The sequence below is a fragment of the Fukomys damarensis genome, unplaced genomic scaffold, assembly GCF_012274545.1.
Source record: "Fukomys damarensis isolate Sample0158 unplaced genomic scaffold, DMR_v1.0_HiC HiC_scaffold_38, whole genome shotgun sequence".
Classification (NCBI taxonomy): Eukaryota; Metazoa; Chordata; class Mammalia; order Rodentia; family Bathyergidae; genus Fukomys; species Fukomys damarensis.
The window spans coordinates 36,415,466-36,428,811 of record NW_022900950.1 but is presented as its reverse complement, the minus strand read 5'-3'; the positions used below and the strand labels follow the sequence as shown (position 1 = coordinate 36,428,811).

At 33.1% G+C, this 13,346-nt stretch overlaps 1 protein-coding gene across 6 annotated transcripts in view; it reads right to left on the bottom strand.

Annotated features, from left to right (window-relative positions):
- The window catches only part of Pds5b (PDS5 cohesin associated factor B), a 112,915-nt gene that overhangs the window by 19,769 nt on the left and 79,800 nt on the right, over positions 1 to 13,346 (bottom strand). For all 6 annotated transcript variants that reach the window (XM_010623911.3, XM_010623908.3, XM_010623906.3 and 3 more), the window contains 4 exons: positions 8,645 to 8,713; positions 7,508 to 7,644; positions 4,499 to 4,622; positions 773 to 977 (listed from right to left, as the gene is read on the bottom strand). In XM_010623911.3, the coding sequence (XP_010622213.1) occupies positions 773 to 977; positions 4,499 to 4,622; positions 7,508 to 7,644; positions 8,645 to 8,713 (535 nt within the window). The remainder of the gene's footprint in view (positions 1 to 772; positions 978 to 4,498; positions 4,623 to 7,507; positions 7,645 to 8,644; positions 8,714 to 13,346) is intronic.

The following is a 13,346-nucleotide window of genomic DNA, read 5'->3' as shown; positions in this document are numbered from 1 at the left end:
ATAGAATACTTGAAACAGGATGAAAAAAATGTAGAGGCCATGATCAGGTGTTCCAACTTTATCCCATGAACAGCAGAAAATCTACACAGCATTTTAAGCAAGGAAATGATGTGGACAGATGTTTCAGAAGGATTTGTTTCAGATCTGATAGCAATGTGGCCGCACAATGAGGGGATGATTGAGAGAGGCAAGGGAATATTTACAACAGGAAGGTAGTAAGGAGCGTGTAGAACAGGAGAGATGGTCAAGACAACTGGAGGAAGAATTGATAGGATACTGTGACTGATGAGTAAGAAAATATAAAGAATACATGACTTGGATAATTTGATATATTTTAATGCTGTCTGTTAAGTCACAAAGTCAAGAAGCACACCAGTTAACCTTGATGCGCTGAGCAGATGAAAGCAGGCACACAAGCACTTGATAATGTTAGCTACCAGTGAAAACAAACAACAAACATAAAAGCCTTGTACTTTTTCAACTAAAAGATCATGTAAATAATCCACATGCATGTACAAATTTTACTGTTCTATTAAAAGTACTCCAATGTCATCAGTTATCTTCCTTAGTCATGCACAGACATGTAAGTTGAGATTTAAATACCCATACATTTTTATTTTTAAAATCACCTTATATAATAGTGAAAAGTAATTACTGAAAAATGTTGACGTCTTATTTAATAGATGCCAATAAAATATAGTAACAGTAGTATTTTGTATTCTATAAAACTAAAATTGGCAAGCTATAGAAGTATATTTTCCTATGTGCTTACCACTAACAGCTGCATGTTGTTTCAGATACTCCCGTCTTACATTTATATTTTTTACCAGACACTGTCTAGCATGAGCTCTTCTCTCCTTTACGGGATCTTTTGCACAGAGTGCACAGATTGCCATATACTCAAGTGGAAGTCGTAATCGGGAAAGGCCTTTATGAAGTTTCTGAGCAAACACTTGTCTTACTTGATAACATTCATCCTGTAAAGATACAAGTATTCCAAGTATTACTGACATGGAAGCAAGGGGTAACAACTACAAATCAACTATCAAATGTGCTGTTTCAAGTAGAGAAGGAGGTATAGAGCAGCAAGTATATCTACAATCATTGCTTCATTGTTTATTAGACAGATGTTGTGACTGAAGTTAATCTCAAGGTTGGAATATTTGCTTGGACCCTAATAACTACCAGTTATGTGTAGTAGGAAACACTGAAATTTATTCCTAAGACAGATAAAACTAGTAAATATAAATCCATCTGAAATTAATTTTTTTAAAAAATAAAGCATAGGGGTTAGGGGTGTATCTCAGTGCTGCTGTGCTCACCAAGCATGTGCGAGGCCCTGGGTTTGATCCACAGCACCACAAAAATTAAAAATTAAAAATTTAAAAATAAAGTATAAACTTTACCTTATAGATAGCTTTTTCAGTTAGTTTTAAGATAAAACTACTAAATTTACAAATTTTGGTTCTATCATTTAAAAATCTATTCAGATTAAAATGCACAACTTCAAGAATTCCTAATCAATTTCAGAAATACCAATTTCTTTCATTTGCATAAATGAATCAAGTTGTTAACCCTATGCTTGCTTATCTCATACAACTAACTCCCTTCTCCTAAACTATCCACCTTAATCTGTTCACTTCTCATCCTTAAAAGGACACCTAAGATGTCTCACATATTTTCCAGAAAGCAGCACATTGCCTTAGCTACTGTCTTACCTACATCTTGTACTCATCTTCTTAGCACTCTTTGCACATCTCCAGCATAGCATTTAGTACATAACATTAAAATGATTGACTTAGCTTACCTATCAGTGCTAGGTCCTTAAAAGTAAGAACTATATCCTTATTCATCTTTGTATCTCCAAGCCTAGTACAGCAAGTAGCATACAAAGGGAAAGAGTTTTTCTAAAGTATAGGGAAAAGCTCAAACTCTTATATGACATATAAAGCGCTTCATGATGATTATCTTGCTGTCCATCAATAAACACAAGATGTGGTATGTTTCATATTACTGCAACTTTAGGTACCGTATTTCTATCTAGAATTATCATTTAGTTTTTTTTAAATCTTCAGTAGTAACATCTTGATATTATCATTAGGTCCTTACTATCATTGGTGTATATTCTTTCATTTAAATTTCAGTATCTCATAGTATCAACTATTAGTTTTTTAAAAGTAGCCTAAAGCAATATACAGCACAAGCCAGTACAAAGTTTTTCATTAACAAATTAACAAATTCTAAAATATTTAAATAATTATTAAGATTCATATTATTAAGTCTCTATTCTTTTCTATTTATTGTATCTTCAAATATATGACAAGGGTCTCCCAGATACAATATTACTTTTAAAGAGCCTCAACTAAATTAAGAGCAACAAACTACATGTACATAAACAGCTAAGGCACAAGGCAAAGTTCTGCATGCACCAGAAGAGACTGCAATAATATCTATAGAGAATTAAAAGGAGAGACCAACTACTGAGAGCTAAAAGTATCACAGGAAGTTTCCCATTGCACTTGAGCCTGGATTTTTAGAAAGGTTTAGATACAGATATATGGAAATAGGAAGAAAACACAAAAATTGAAGGCAGCAAAATAACAGGCACATAAAAAATAAAGGTATTTGTCCAGTTCCACTGAAATAAAGGTAATAAAGGTGCTGTGCGAAAAAAGGATGCTGTACTAAGATTTTTGAATGGAAATATGGGTCCAAATAATAGAGACTTCATGTGCCAGGATAAATATATGTGTACTTTTTGTTTTTACAAATAGAAGCTCTTAATAATTTTTGAGAAGAATAAAAAGATCAGAATTACGATTAAGCAAATTTATCTAACAATAAAGTCTTACAACAGTATTAGAATTAGTTAACAATGATTATGCCTAAAAGAATGATTATTGATATATTAATTAAAGACTATAATATATACGTAAATTATTTGAACTTTACAGCAAAGTAGAAAGATGAACAAATAGTCAAATATAAATCATGCTTTTAGATCTATGAAATGTCATTCAGATTTAACACTGGGAAATGGCAGGGAAGAATAATGATGAATATTAATTCAGTCTTGTATCTACAGAACATAAAAGTCTAAAATTTCTATTACGAATGTGAAGCAGGAATCAAGAGACCAAGGGAAAATGCTGCCGGTATCACAATCAAATGTACAAAGAAGTGTCCAAAAAAGAATGTGTAAGTAGAGAAACTGAACATAAACAGATCCTCAATGACCATACATATTTAAAGGAAAAAAGAAAAAGCCAGATAAGATAAAAATCAATAGACATACCAAAGAAGAGAATTTAAGAATAATAGAGCAATGAGCTATGTCAAATGATACAGAAAGAACAATTAAAATTAAAATCACTGGATTTGAGGACTTCAATACACACTTAATGGAAAACAATGAAGGAAAATGCCAAAATATGAATAAAAAAGAGTAAGAGGTAAACAGTAGGAGAAAAAAAAAGACACATATTATTATTTATTGAGATCTAGAGGTTTAAAATAGAAGATATAGGCCTGGGGCTTAAAGGAGTATCAAAATTAGGAAAAATTTTTGTTTAGAATGGGTTCAGTTGCAAGAAGATGCTAATTAATTTTTAACCATTAACATAGGTTCCTTATTCAATTCAAAAATTTAACTCGTTAATAAGGAATACTTCTAGACTTTAAGTCTATACCATGCTTTTTATGAAACTATAAATTTCCCTGTTTTTCATTTTAGGAATTAAATATAGTCAATCCTCATTCAGAGATTCCGTAATTAAGAATTTGCCTACTCATGTAAAATCAATACTTTAAGCAATTTTATAGTCATTCACAACAAACTGCAGAGCAATAAAAACTCATCCCATGCTATCCCCCGATCAAAGAAGCTTGGCTTTCTTGTTTCAGTTCTCATAGTGTAAGAGCTCTTTTTTGGTCTATTTAGTATTATACTTCTCATCTTTGTCTATTTTCATAGTGGTGCAGTGCTGTTTAGTGCTCTGAAGTACACAAAGGCTACAATCAAACTTACAGAGAAAAGTGTGTGATAGAAAAGCTATATTCAGGCATGAAGTATAGTGGTGTTAGCTATTAATTAAATGCCAATGAAACATACATGTGTGGGAGGAAGGGTGTGAGGGGGGTGTCTTAAAACACACACACACACACACGCACACACACACAAAATAAGTTTGCATACTGACCAGTTAATGAAAATTCTGTAACCAAAGGCTTGGGAACTTACTCTTGTATTTTCCCTAGGAGCAATGTTTTGATACATGGTTCGGTATGTGAGGTAACTTTATAAATTAGTACTATGCAGAACAAGTTCACTATACCATGTTAGCAAACAAAAAGTCAAGACAGTTTTAAACCTCTGAAATGTTTCTAATGCACAAATTTTGAAAAGTATAAACATTGAAGATTCTCATCTATGTAAATATAGGGAAATTTTTTTAAAGTCAAAGACTATATAAAGTCATATCTAATACATTTTCCTTACATTGATAGCTAATGCACATAGCTGATATTGTTCTAATGTGATGATTTCATGGTAACAGGGTTCTTGTGCCAGCTTGACAATAGCACTTCCAGCAGCAAGTCTCAGGCGTGACATGTCTGGTTTACTGAAAAATAAGCAAGAAAGACTATAGATGAGATCTGTTCATATAAAACCATTACTACTTTGTACATATAATTCTGAGAGATTCTCAAGGGGGTAAGATTAGAAAATGCTATGGTCTTCCCAGTTTGCCGTTTGGGGGTGAGGGGGTTCCTCTCCTCAAATGCCAATTTGATGGTATAAGGAGGTAGTCTGAATAAGGCACAACTGTGACTGGGATTAATGTCCCTGTAAAAGGACTGAGGGTTTGCCCATGCTGCTATGTGATGACAAAGCAAGAAGTCAGAGGTTTGACCCTGTCCCAGGGTCCCACCAAAACCCAAGCACGCTGGACCCTGCTCTTGAACTTCCAGACTGTTTATAAGCTATTCAATCTATGGTATTTTGTTATATTAGAGTGAACAGTCTACACAATAATACTGAGCACCATATTACGTTTACCTAACTTTGAAACGTGTCTAAAATTATACAAAATTCTTCTCTTAAACATAAGTCTGTACTAACATTACTAATGTCACTTAATTCTCTCATCCTACATAAAACTGCTCTTAGGCAAGCCCAGAACAAACCTATTTGCCCATTTACCTGCTAGGTTTTGAGTATTATACTGTACATATTTTTGGAGACATGCTTACCTATATAGATCAGGCATAAAACTGACCTTAACTTGCTAATAAGGCAACCACAACTACTGTGCTAAAAAGAAAAGCAGTACAATGAGAGCAGATTTAGTGAATAAAAATTACTTTTTAAAATTTTTCAAATATCACTAAGGCTCTTTTTAAACTTAGGGGAACTGCTAACTGGAGCATACTTCACAGAATTCTAGACTAATACATACATCTAAACAACAGTTCTTCCTAATACAGTGATAAATTAGATGAACTACAGGGGTCTTGAAATAATAATAAAAGATGGATCCTTAATTAAGATTTACCTATTACTGTCATGTAGTACAAGACTATTCAACATCTACACAATTATTTATCTATAATATCAATAGTACTGAGGAAGATTTTTTTTTTAATGATCTTGTTTTAAAACTCTTCTTTAAAAAGATCATATGAAAACTGCATGCCAACATTAACACAGTTCTAGGGGCCAGGAATTTGGCTCAGTGGTTCCGCTGCCTGCCTCACAAGTGCAAGGGCCGGAGTTCGATCCCCAGTGGCTAAACAAAACACATTAATACAGTTCTGAAGTTGTGGTACATATCCCATAGGTGCATTGTAGTTTATAATAGCAATATTTCAGGTACTATTAAAAGGTAACTACAGTACGTAAGTACTTAGTTCACACCATACAAGCCAACAGTGAGATACTTTCTCCACAGGTATGAATAAACAGATGCTTCCAACATATTTATCTTTCGATTTTTTTCAAGTATACAGTGATTTCTATTTAATTCAATAAGCTTTTCAGTTGTTTTTAGGTTTATTAATAAAAGAAACTCTCCTTCCATGGGAATTTAAAGGTAAACACAAAAATACCAAGCTTCTTATTAAAATGAGAAATAGGAATCCTCCTCTAACCTCTGCTCCTCCAATAACTACTTTTTTTTTTTTTACTATAATTCTTACTTTTATCCCCTAGGCAGACCCTAAATGTTTCTCAATGTCACATGGATTTCCTAGACTACACCTTATATAACACCTAACACTAGGTATCACTCCAATTACTTCATTCTTAATATATAATCCTTATGTAAACTCTACAAGGAGTTACTATAGTTAACCCTATATTATAGGTAAGTAATCTGACATGTGGAAGTAAAATAACCTGCTAATAGATAAAAACAGGTGACAAATGATGGAAGATGAATTTGAACCTGTATAGTTTGCATTCAGTCTGTGAATGTTTTTAACCACTGAAGTATAATGCCTAACAGAGGTCTAACATCTAATCATATCACTCACTACTCCTAGTTATTATTGCTAGGTAGTGTGTTCTATTAATTACATTACATTGTTTAAGAATATACTCCTAGATAAGATAGATATAATCATTACTTCTGTTTTATAGGTAGGAAAACTGAATTGAGCAGTTAGAGCAACTTGCTAAAGATCACCTAGTAAGTGGCAGAGCCAAGATTTGAATGTGAGCTCTAGAATGTCTATTTTCAAACTACACATCTATCGCCTAGTATCCTGAGGGAATTGGTTCCAAGACCCACCCCTCATTACCAAAACCCAAAGATTCTCAGGTGCCTTATATAAAACATACTATTTATATATAATCTCTATACATCCTCCCACATATTTTAAAGTACCTCCAGATTACTTAAAATAACTACTATACCAAGTGAATATTTATACTGGGTTATTTAGGAAATGACAAGGAGGAAAGTCTACAAATTCTCAATACAAATGGAAGTTTTCTTTTCCACATATTTTCAATCCACAGATGGTTGAATCCACAATATGGAACACACAGATATAGAAGGCCCACTGTACTACACTATAGTTTTCAAAGAAAACAAAACAAAACACAAGAAAGGGTATGCATTTTAGATGATTTCTACCAAGGACATTTTAAAAATGGCATTTTAGAAAGATTCAGTAAGTTATCTTCCACCAAGTCTGTTCTTTTGTTTACATATTAACCCCAGAATATAAAACATCACTTACTGATTTATACACTAATGGTTACATGTTAGATATTCCAAAAGCCCGCATCTATTATTTAAAATACTTGCAATGTATTTCAGTACTCCATACCTGACATGTGACTATCATTGTGAAATAATCACTGCACAAAGGCATATTACAGCAAAAATATATGTGTACCTATGAAACAATTCTAATTAGTTTTAAAAAGAAACTACAACATTTAACAGTTACATGAGTTGAAATATTATACAATGCAATGAACTGTGTAATAAATGCATACCTAATTTTCCCCTGTTCTGTCAAGTCTCCATCACTATGTAATATTGTTGTTAGCAATCTTAAAGTAGAAGTTCCTGATTTACTGTGATTATTTTTCATTCCAAGTAGCCACCGAACCATCATTTTAATAGCCTGAATCTAATTAAAAAGACAAATTGACAAATAAAACATACTAGATTTTTTAAAACTTTCCATTATCAACCTTTAAAAAAAAAGAACTTGATGGATACTTTTAAGAAAAAATAATTATTCTTTATTTATATTGGGAGGAGAGGAGTGAGCGAAGAAGGGAAGGAGCTAGAGTTAAGAGTCTGAATATTTTAAATTCAAGATGTTTCACTCTCTGGAGAAGTGGCAAAAAAATTTGCTACTTGAGACCAAGGCTGAGAAAATGATCAGGTCAGGAGATAGCATGATTTAATGCTGCTAAAAGGAAAGACTGCTCCATAGGTGTGCAGAAATATATCAGAATCTTACGGTAGAATCATGTTTAAAACAAAATAGTTTGTAACATGAAACATACACATGCACACACTCACACTCCACAGGAGACGTATAAGAAAAAAGTAACAGTATTTAACATATTTGTTCCTGACTTTCACACCTTGGCAGTGGATTAAAAAGGTCTACCCTACAGATCATACATAGTTTTATTAAATCAATACTATATACACCCAGTGATGAGTTATCTTTTATGTAAAACCCTTAAAGAATTATAGTCTAAATTTTATATAAGATAAATTTTATAAAAAATAAATTTTTATTAAATCCTATGGAAAAAGATACAAAATCTTAAAACATTTCTTACCACCTTTACTAAACAGGAAAACATTCAAAAGCAAAAAAGCATTTCAGTTTGCTTTTAAAAGACTGAAAGTAAAAGAAGTAAAACCATGAAGCCGTTTTCAAATCTCGTTTCTTCCCTTTAAAATTAGACTTTATGTTGCTGCCCACAAGGCCCTAGGCTGCTCATTAATTGTACTCTTACAGTACAAGATAATGTCAAACAATAAATGTAAGTACTTGAATGATTTGAATAATTGCATCTCTGTGATAGAAGTAGAAATTTTTAACAATTTCAATAGTTTTGTAATATAGTGAGTTTATTAAATTCAACATATCCATGCACATTGCTTACTTTGACCATTGTCTCAGGAGAAACTTCTTCATCTGGAACCCAAAGTTTAGTTGTTTTCTTTCCTGGAAGCTAAGCAAAAAGTATGGACTTTAAAATATGAATATGTGGCTTCTCAGCCTTTTGTCTAAGATCAAGTCTAAAATATGAATACAAATCCTCATGTTCATTTAATATGCATTGAATGATAAAATCTTTACAATTTGGACAATCAATATATGTGCCTAAAATTCCACCTAACCCTTACTCACTAAAAAGTTGACAGGCATATATTCTTTTTAGCACCCAGGTACAGCATCACAGATCCATTATTAAGATAGTGCTTTGTGGGTATGTGCTAGGGCTGACGTGAACTACAGAGCTTTAATGAAAAACAATTTGTAGATGAGCACACAAAGCAATGGAAAAAGAAGAGACCATACATCTATATAAAATGTTAATATTGAAGATGACCATAAGAAGGTAACATTATTCAATAAATTGTAGTGAGAATTTTGGTAATCCTAATGAGAAATTAAAAAACAAAAAAACAGAATCCTGTGTCACAGAACACAGGGGGAAAATAAAATTAACTCCAAATGAGTTAAATTTTTTGTTTTTGCAAAAAGAAAATCTTAAACCTCTTAGAATATATGGGAGACTATTTTTATGACATAGAGTAGGGAAGAACTTCTTAAGATGTAAAAAACACTAATGACTAAAGAAAGATAAAAGCTCATTGATATAGCTGCCTTAAAATTAATAAATTTTGTTCAAATGACATTTGTTCAAATGATTTTATGCACTTTATGAAGATAACACAACCTGCACCAGATAAAAGATTAATATTTATAAAAATAGAGAAAAAAGACAAATATCCCAGAAGCAAAGGAGCAAAAAGCATTGAAAGGAATTTCAGAAAGTAGGCAACACAAATGATGGGATGCATGAATATAACCAGTAACCAGGGAAATGCAAGTAAAACTATAAGACTAAATCTATTAGGTGGGAAATTTTTTTTAAATATCACAATGAATGTTACATGCTGCTAATAGGAGAATAAGTGCCAACAACTACTCTGAAAAGTAATTAGGAAATAAAGCTGAAAAATATGTATATACACTGTGGTTCATCAATTTCACTCATAAGAGTATAATCTAGAAAAATTACCCAAATGTATCATAAGGGCCCCTATAAGAATATTCATAGCAGTACTGTTAAAAAGAGAAAAGAAATGGAAATATTCCAAAATCCACTAAGAGAACAGAGACACTTCCCATAATGAAAAAATATGAAGAGTAATGAATGAATGAACTACAGCTAGGTTAACAAATGTGAGAAACAAATGTGAGCAAAGGAAGCCACCCCACTATATAATCCTTATAAACCAGAAGAACAAGTAGGGCTAAAATGTATAATACATACACACACACACACACACACAGACACACACACACAGACACACACACACACACACACATATACCACACACATATAAAAAATATATATATGTATATGTATATGGCAAATGCTTTTTTTTTAAAGATAGAGAATAAGAAACTCCAAATTCAGGAAAGTGGGTACCAGGGACAAGAAGGAAATTACAATTGAATGGAGAGTAATAAAACAAAGAGCTAATAGTGCATAGGTGTTCAATGTATTATAAAACAAATTATATAAGTGATATTGTATATATTCCTATGTATGTATATATTTATGTACATATGTATACTCACATTTAAAAAAAAAAACCCACAAACTAATGGGCCAAAGGGGGTAAGAAGGAAAACTGGTTCTGAAAAGACTAGACAAGGTTATACTGAACTAATAAAACTACTGTAACAAATGAAACGGCTGTACTATTTTTTTAAAAAAATCAATTTGAGCCAGGTATAGTGGTACACACCTATAATCCCAGCACTTATGAGGCAAAGGCAAAAAGAGAGCAAGATCAAACCCAGTCTGGGAAACTTAGTGACTTAACGAGACCCTAGCTCAAGTAAAAAACATTTTTTGTTTTTCTTAGCAGGGATCAAACCTGGGACCTTGGGAGGCAGGTGGTGGCACCACTGAGCTACATACCTCGCCCAAAAATATTTTTTAAGAGAACTGGGGATGTAGGCCTTAAGAGGGTGGAGCATAGACACACATACACATATAAAGGGAAGACCATCTGGGGACATTGGAGGACTACAGCCACTATAAGCCAAGTACAGAGGCTTTAGAAATGACCAATCCTGTTGATATCTTGTTATTAGATTTTTAGCTGAGACCCTGTCTCAAAATAAAAAAGACCAGTGTGAAAGTCCTGGTTTCAATTCCCAGAACCAAAACCAAATAACAAAAAATCAGTTTGAAAACAATAAAGAGTTACAATGCAGGTAGAATTTGTACAGCAAAGTTTCAAGGGGGGGTTTAAGAGATTTGAGATTGGTGTGAAGATTCTCTCATAGATGATTGCTAGATAATTCTGAAAATAAAGGAAAGTGTGACAAGCTAAGCAAAGTTCTCATCACTATCACAGAGCAACTCTGGAACTGTTAACACTCAACAGCAACAGAGTCCTTGTTAAACACCCATACTTCTGGCTGGATACCAACCAATACACCCTAGATATAAATGTGACTGGAAAAAGAATGAGCCTGTCAAAAAAGAAAGAACAGGGCCAGGGATTTAGCTCAGTGGTTCCACTGCCTGCCTTGCAAATGCAAGGTCTGAGTCCGATCCCCAGTACAAAACAAACAAACAAAAAGGAAGATCAGGGTTGGGGATGTAGCTCAGTGGTACAGCACTTGCCTACCACATGTGAGGTCCTATCTTTAACCCTCACTCCCGTAGGAATAGAAGAGAAAATAAAGGCCAGATTTTTAACTAGGTAAGGGTTATCCAAAAATAGCTTAACTGTTATCCATAAGAAAAGGAAATCCTAAAAGAATATAAACTCATTTAAATCCTCAAACTGTCTTTTTTGTTCAAAAAGTGTACCTCTCAATCAAAAATACAGTATGCAAGACAAGACGACTAAAAATGTAGAGGAAAAACAGGTAAGGGGGAAAAAAAAATAAGAGTCAACAAAGGTCCAGAAAGTGAGCTTAACAGATATGACTATCACATAATTATGATGTTTAAAGATTAAAAGAATTCTGGTAGGGAACTAAAAGATATGTTAAAAAATAAAATTAGAGGATAGAAATATCAGAAGTAATTCAGAACTCAATGTATGAATTTAGGTTAGACAAAAGTAAAGAGAAAATTACAGAAGCAAAGATCAGGTCAGAAGAAAAACAAAAACTAAAGAATGAGGAGAGCAACAGAAAAGTATGCTGGACAGCTAGGTCAAACAAAACAAAACATGCTAACAAACGCTATAAGATAGGGCAAAGAATATTAAATAGTATTTGAAGAGAAGTCTGAAAATAATTCAAAACTTAAGAACAACACCAAGCATAAATGCAAGAGCTATAAGCCTAAGAGAAATGTGGAGAAAAGGACAGCCAGTTACAACACAGTAAAACTGGAAATGCAAAACAGAGAGATTAAAAGCATTCACATTAAAAACAAAGTCTTAAGAGGAATAAGACTGGCAGTAGACGTTAAAAGAAAATAAAAATGCATATAATGAAATAGTATTTCCAAATTTTTAATGCATCAAATGTACCAATCTAGAATTCTAAACTCAGAGAAAGCTATCCTTAAAAAAAAAAAAAAAAGCCAGAAAGAAAGTTTCAAACAAACAAGACAGAGAGAGAGAGAGAGAGAGAGAGAGAGAGAGAGAGAATTCATGAGCAGCAATCCACATTAAATATTATAGTATTTCAGTCGCACAAGAACTAGCAAAAAGAATCAACAACTGGGATATCTTCTTATTAAAAAGCTTAGAAACCACCATCAGGGTGAAGAGACAACCCACAATATGGAAAAAAAAAATTTTTACCAGCTATTCCTCAGACAAAGGTCTACCATCTATAATATATGAAGAACTTTTAAAAAATTAGATCTTCCAAATTTAAAGAACCAACCCAAAAGTGGGGATCTGAAATAAACAGACATTTCTCAAACAAAGAAGTAGAAATAGCAAGGAAAGATATGAAAATACATTCAACATCACTGGTCACTGAGAGATGCAAATGAAAAAAAAGCTGAGAATCCACCTCGTCCCAGAAAGAATGGCTGCTATCAAGAAATCAACCAGTCTCCCCACAACCCCGCCAACATTTGTTATTGTGTGATTTCTTGATAGCAGCCATTCTTTGTGGGGTGAGGTGGAATCTCAGTGTTGTTTTCATCTGCATCTCTCGAATGACCAGTGATGTGGAACATTTTTTCAAATATTTTCTTGCTGCTTTGACTTCTTTGTCTGAGAAATGTCTGTTCATTTCGGATGCCCATTTTTGAATCGGGTCTTTATATTGGGGGGGACTGATTGTTTTGAGTTCTTTATATATCCTTGATAATACTCCTTTGTCTGAGGAACAGCTGGTAAAAATTGTTTCCCACATTGTAGATTGTCTCTTAGTTCTGCTGATGGTTTCTTTGAAGTACAGAAGCTTTTTAGTAAGATGAGATCCCAGTTGTTGATTCTATCTGCTAGTTCCCGTGCTACTGAGGATTTGTTCATAAAGTCTTTTCCTATACCAATGTCTTCCAGAGTTCTGCCTAACTTACCTTCCAGCAAGTTTAATGTTTCTGTTTTAATATTTAGATCTTTAATCCATTTGGATTTTAA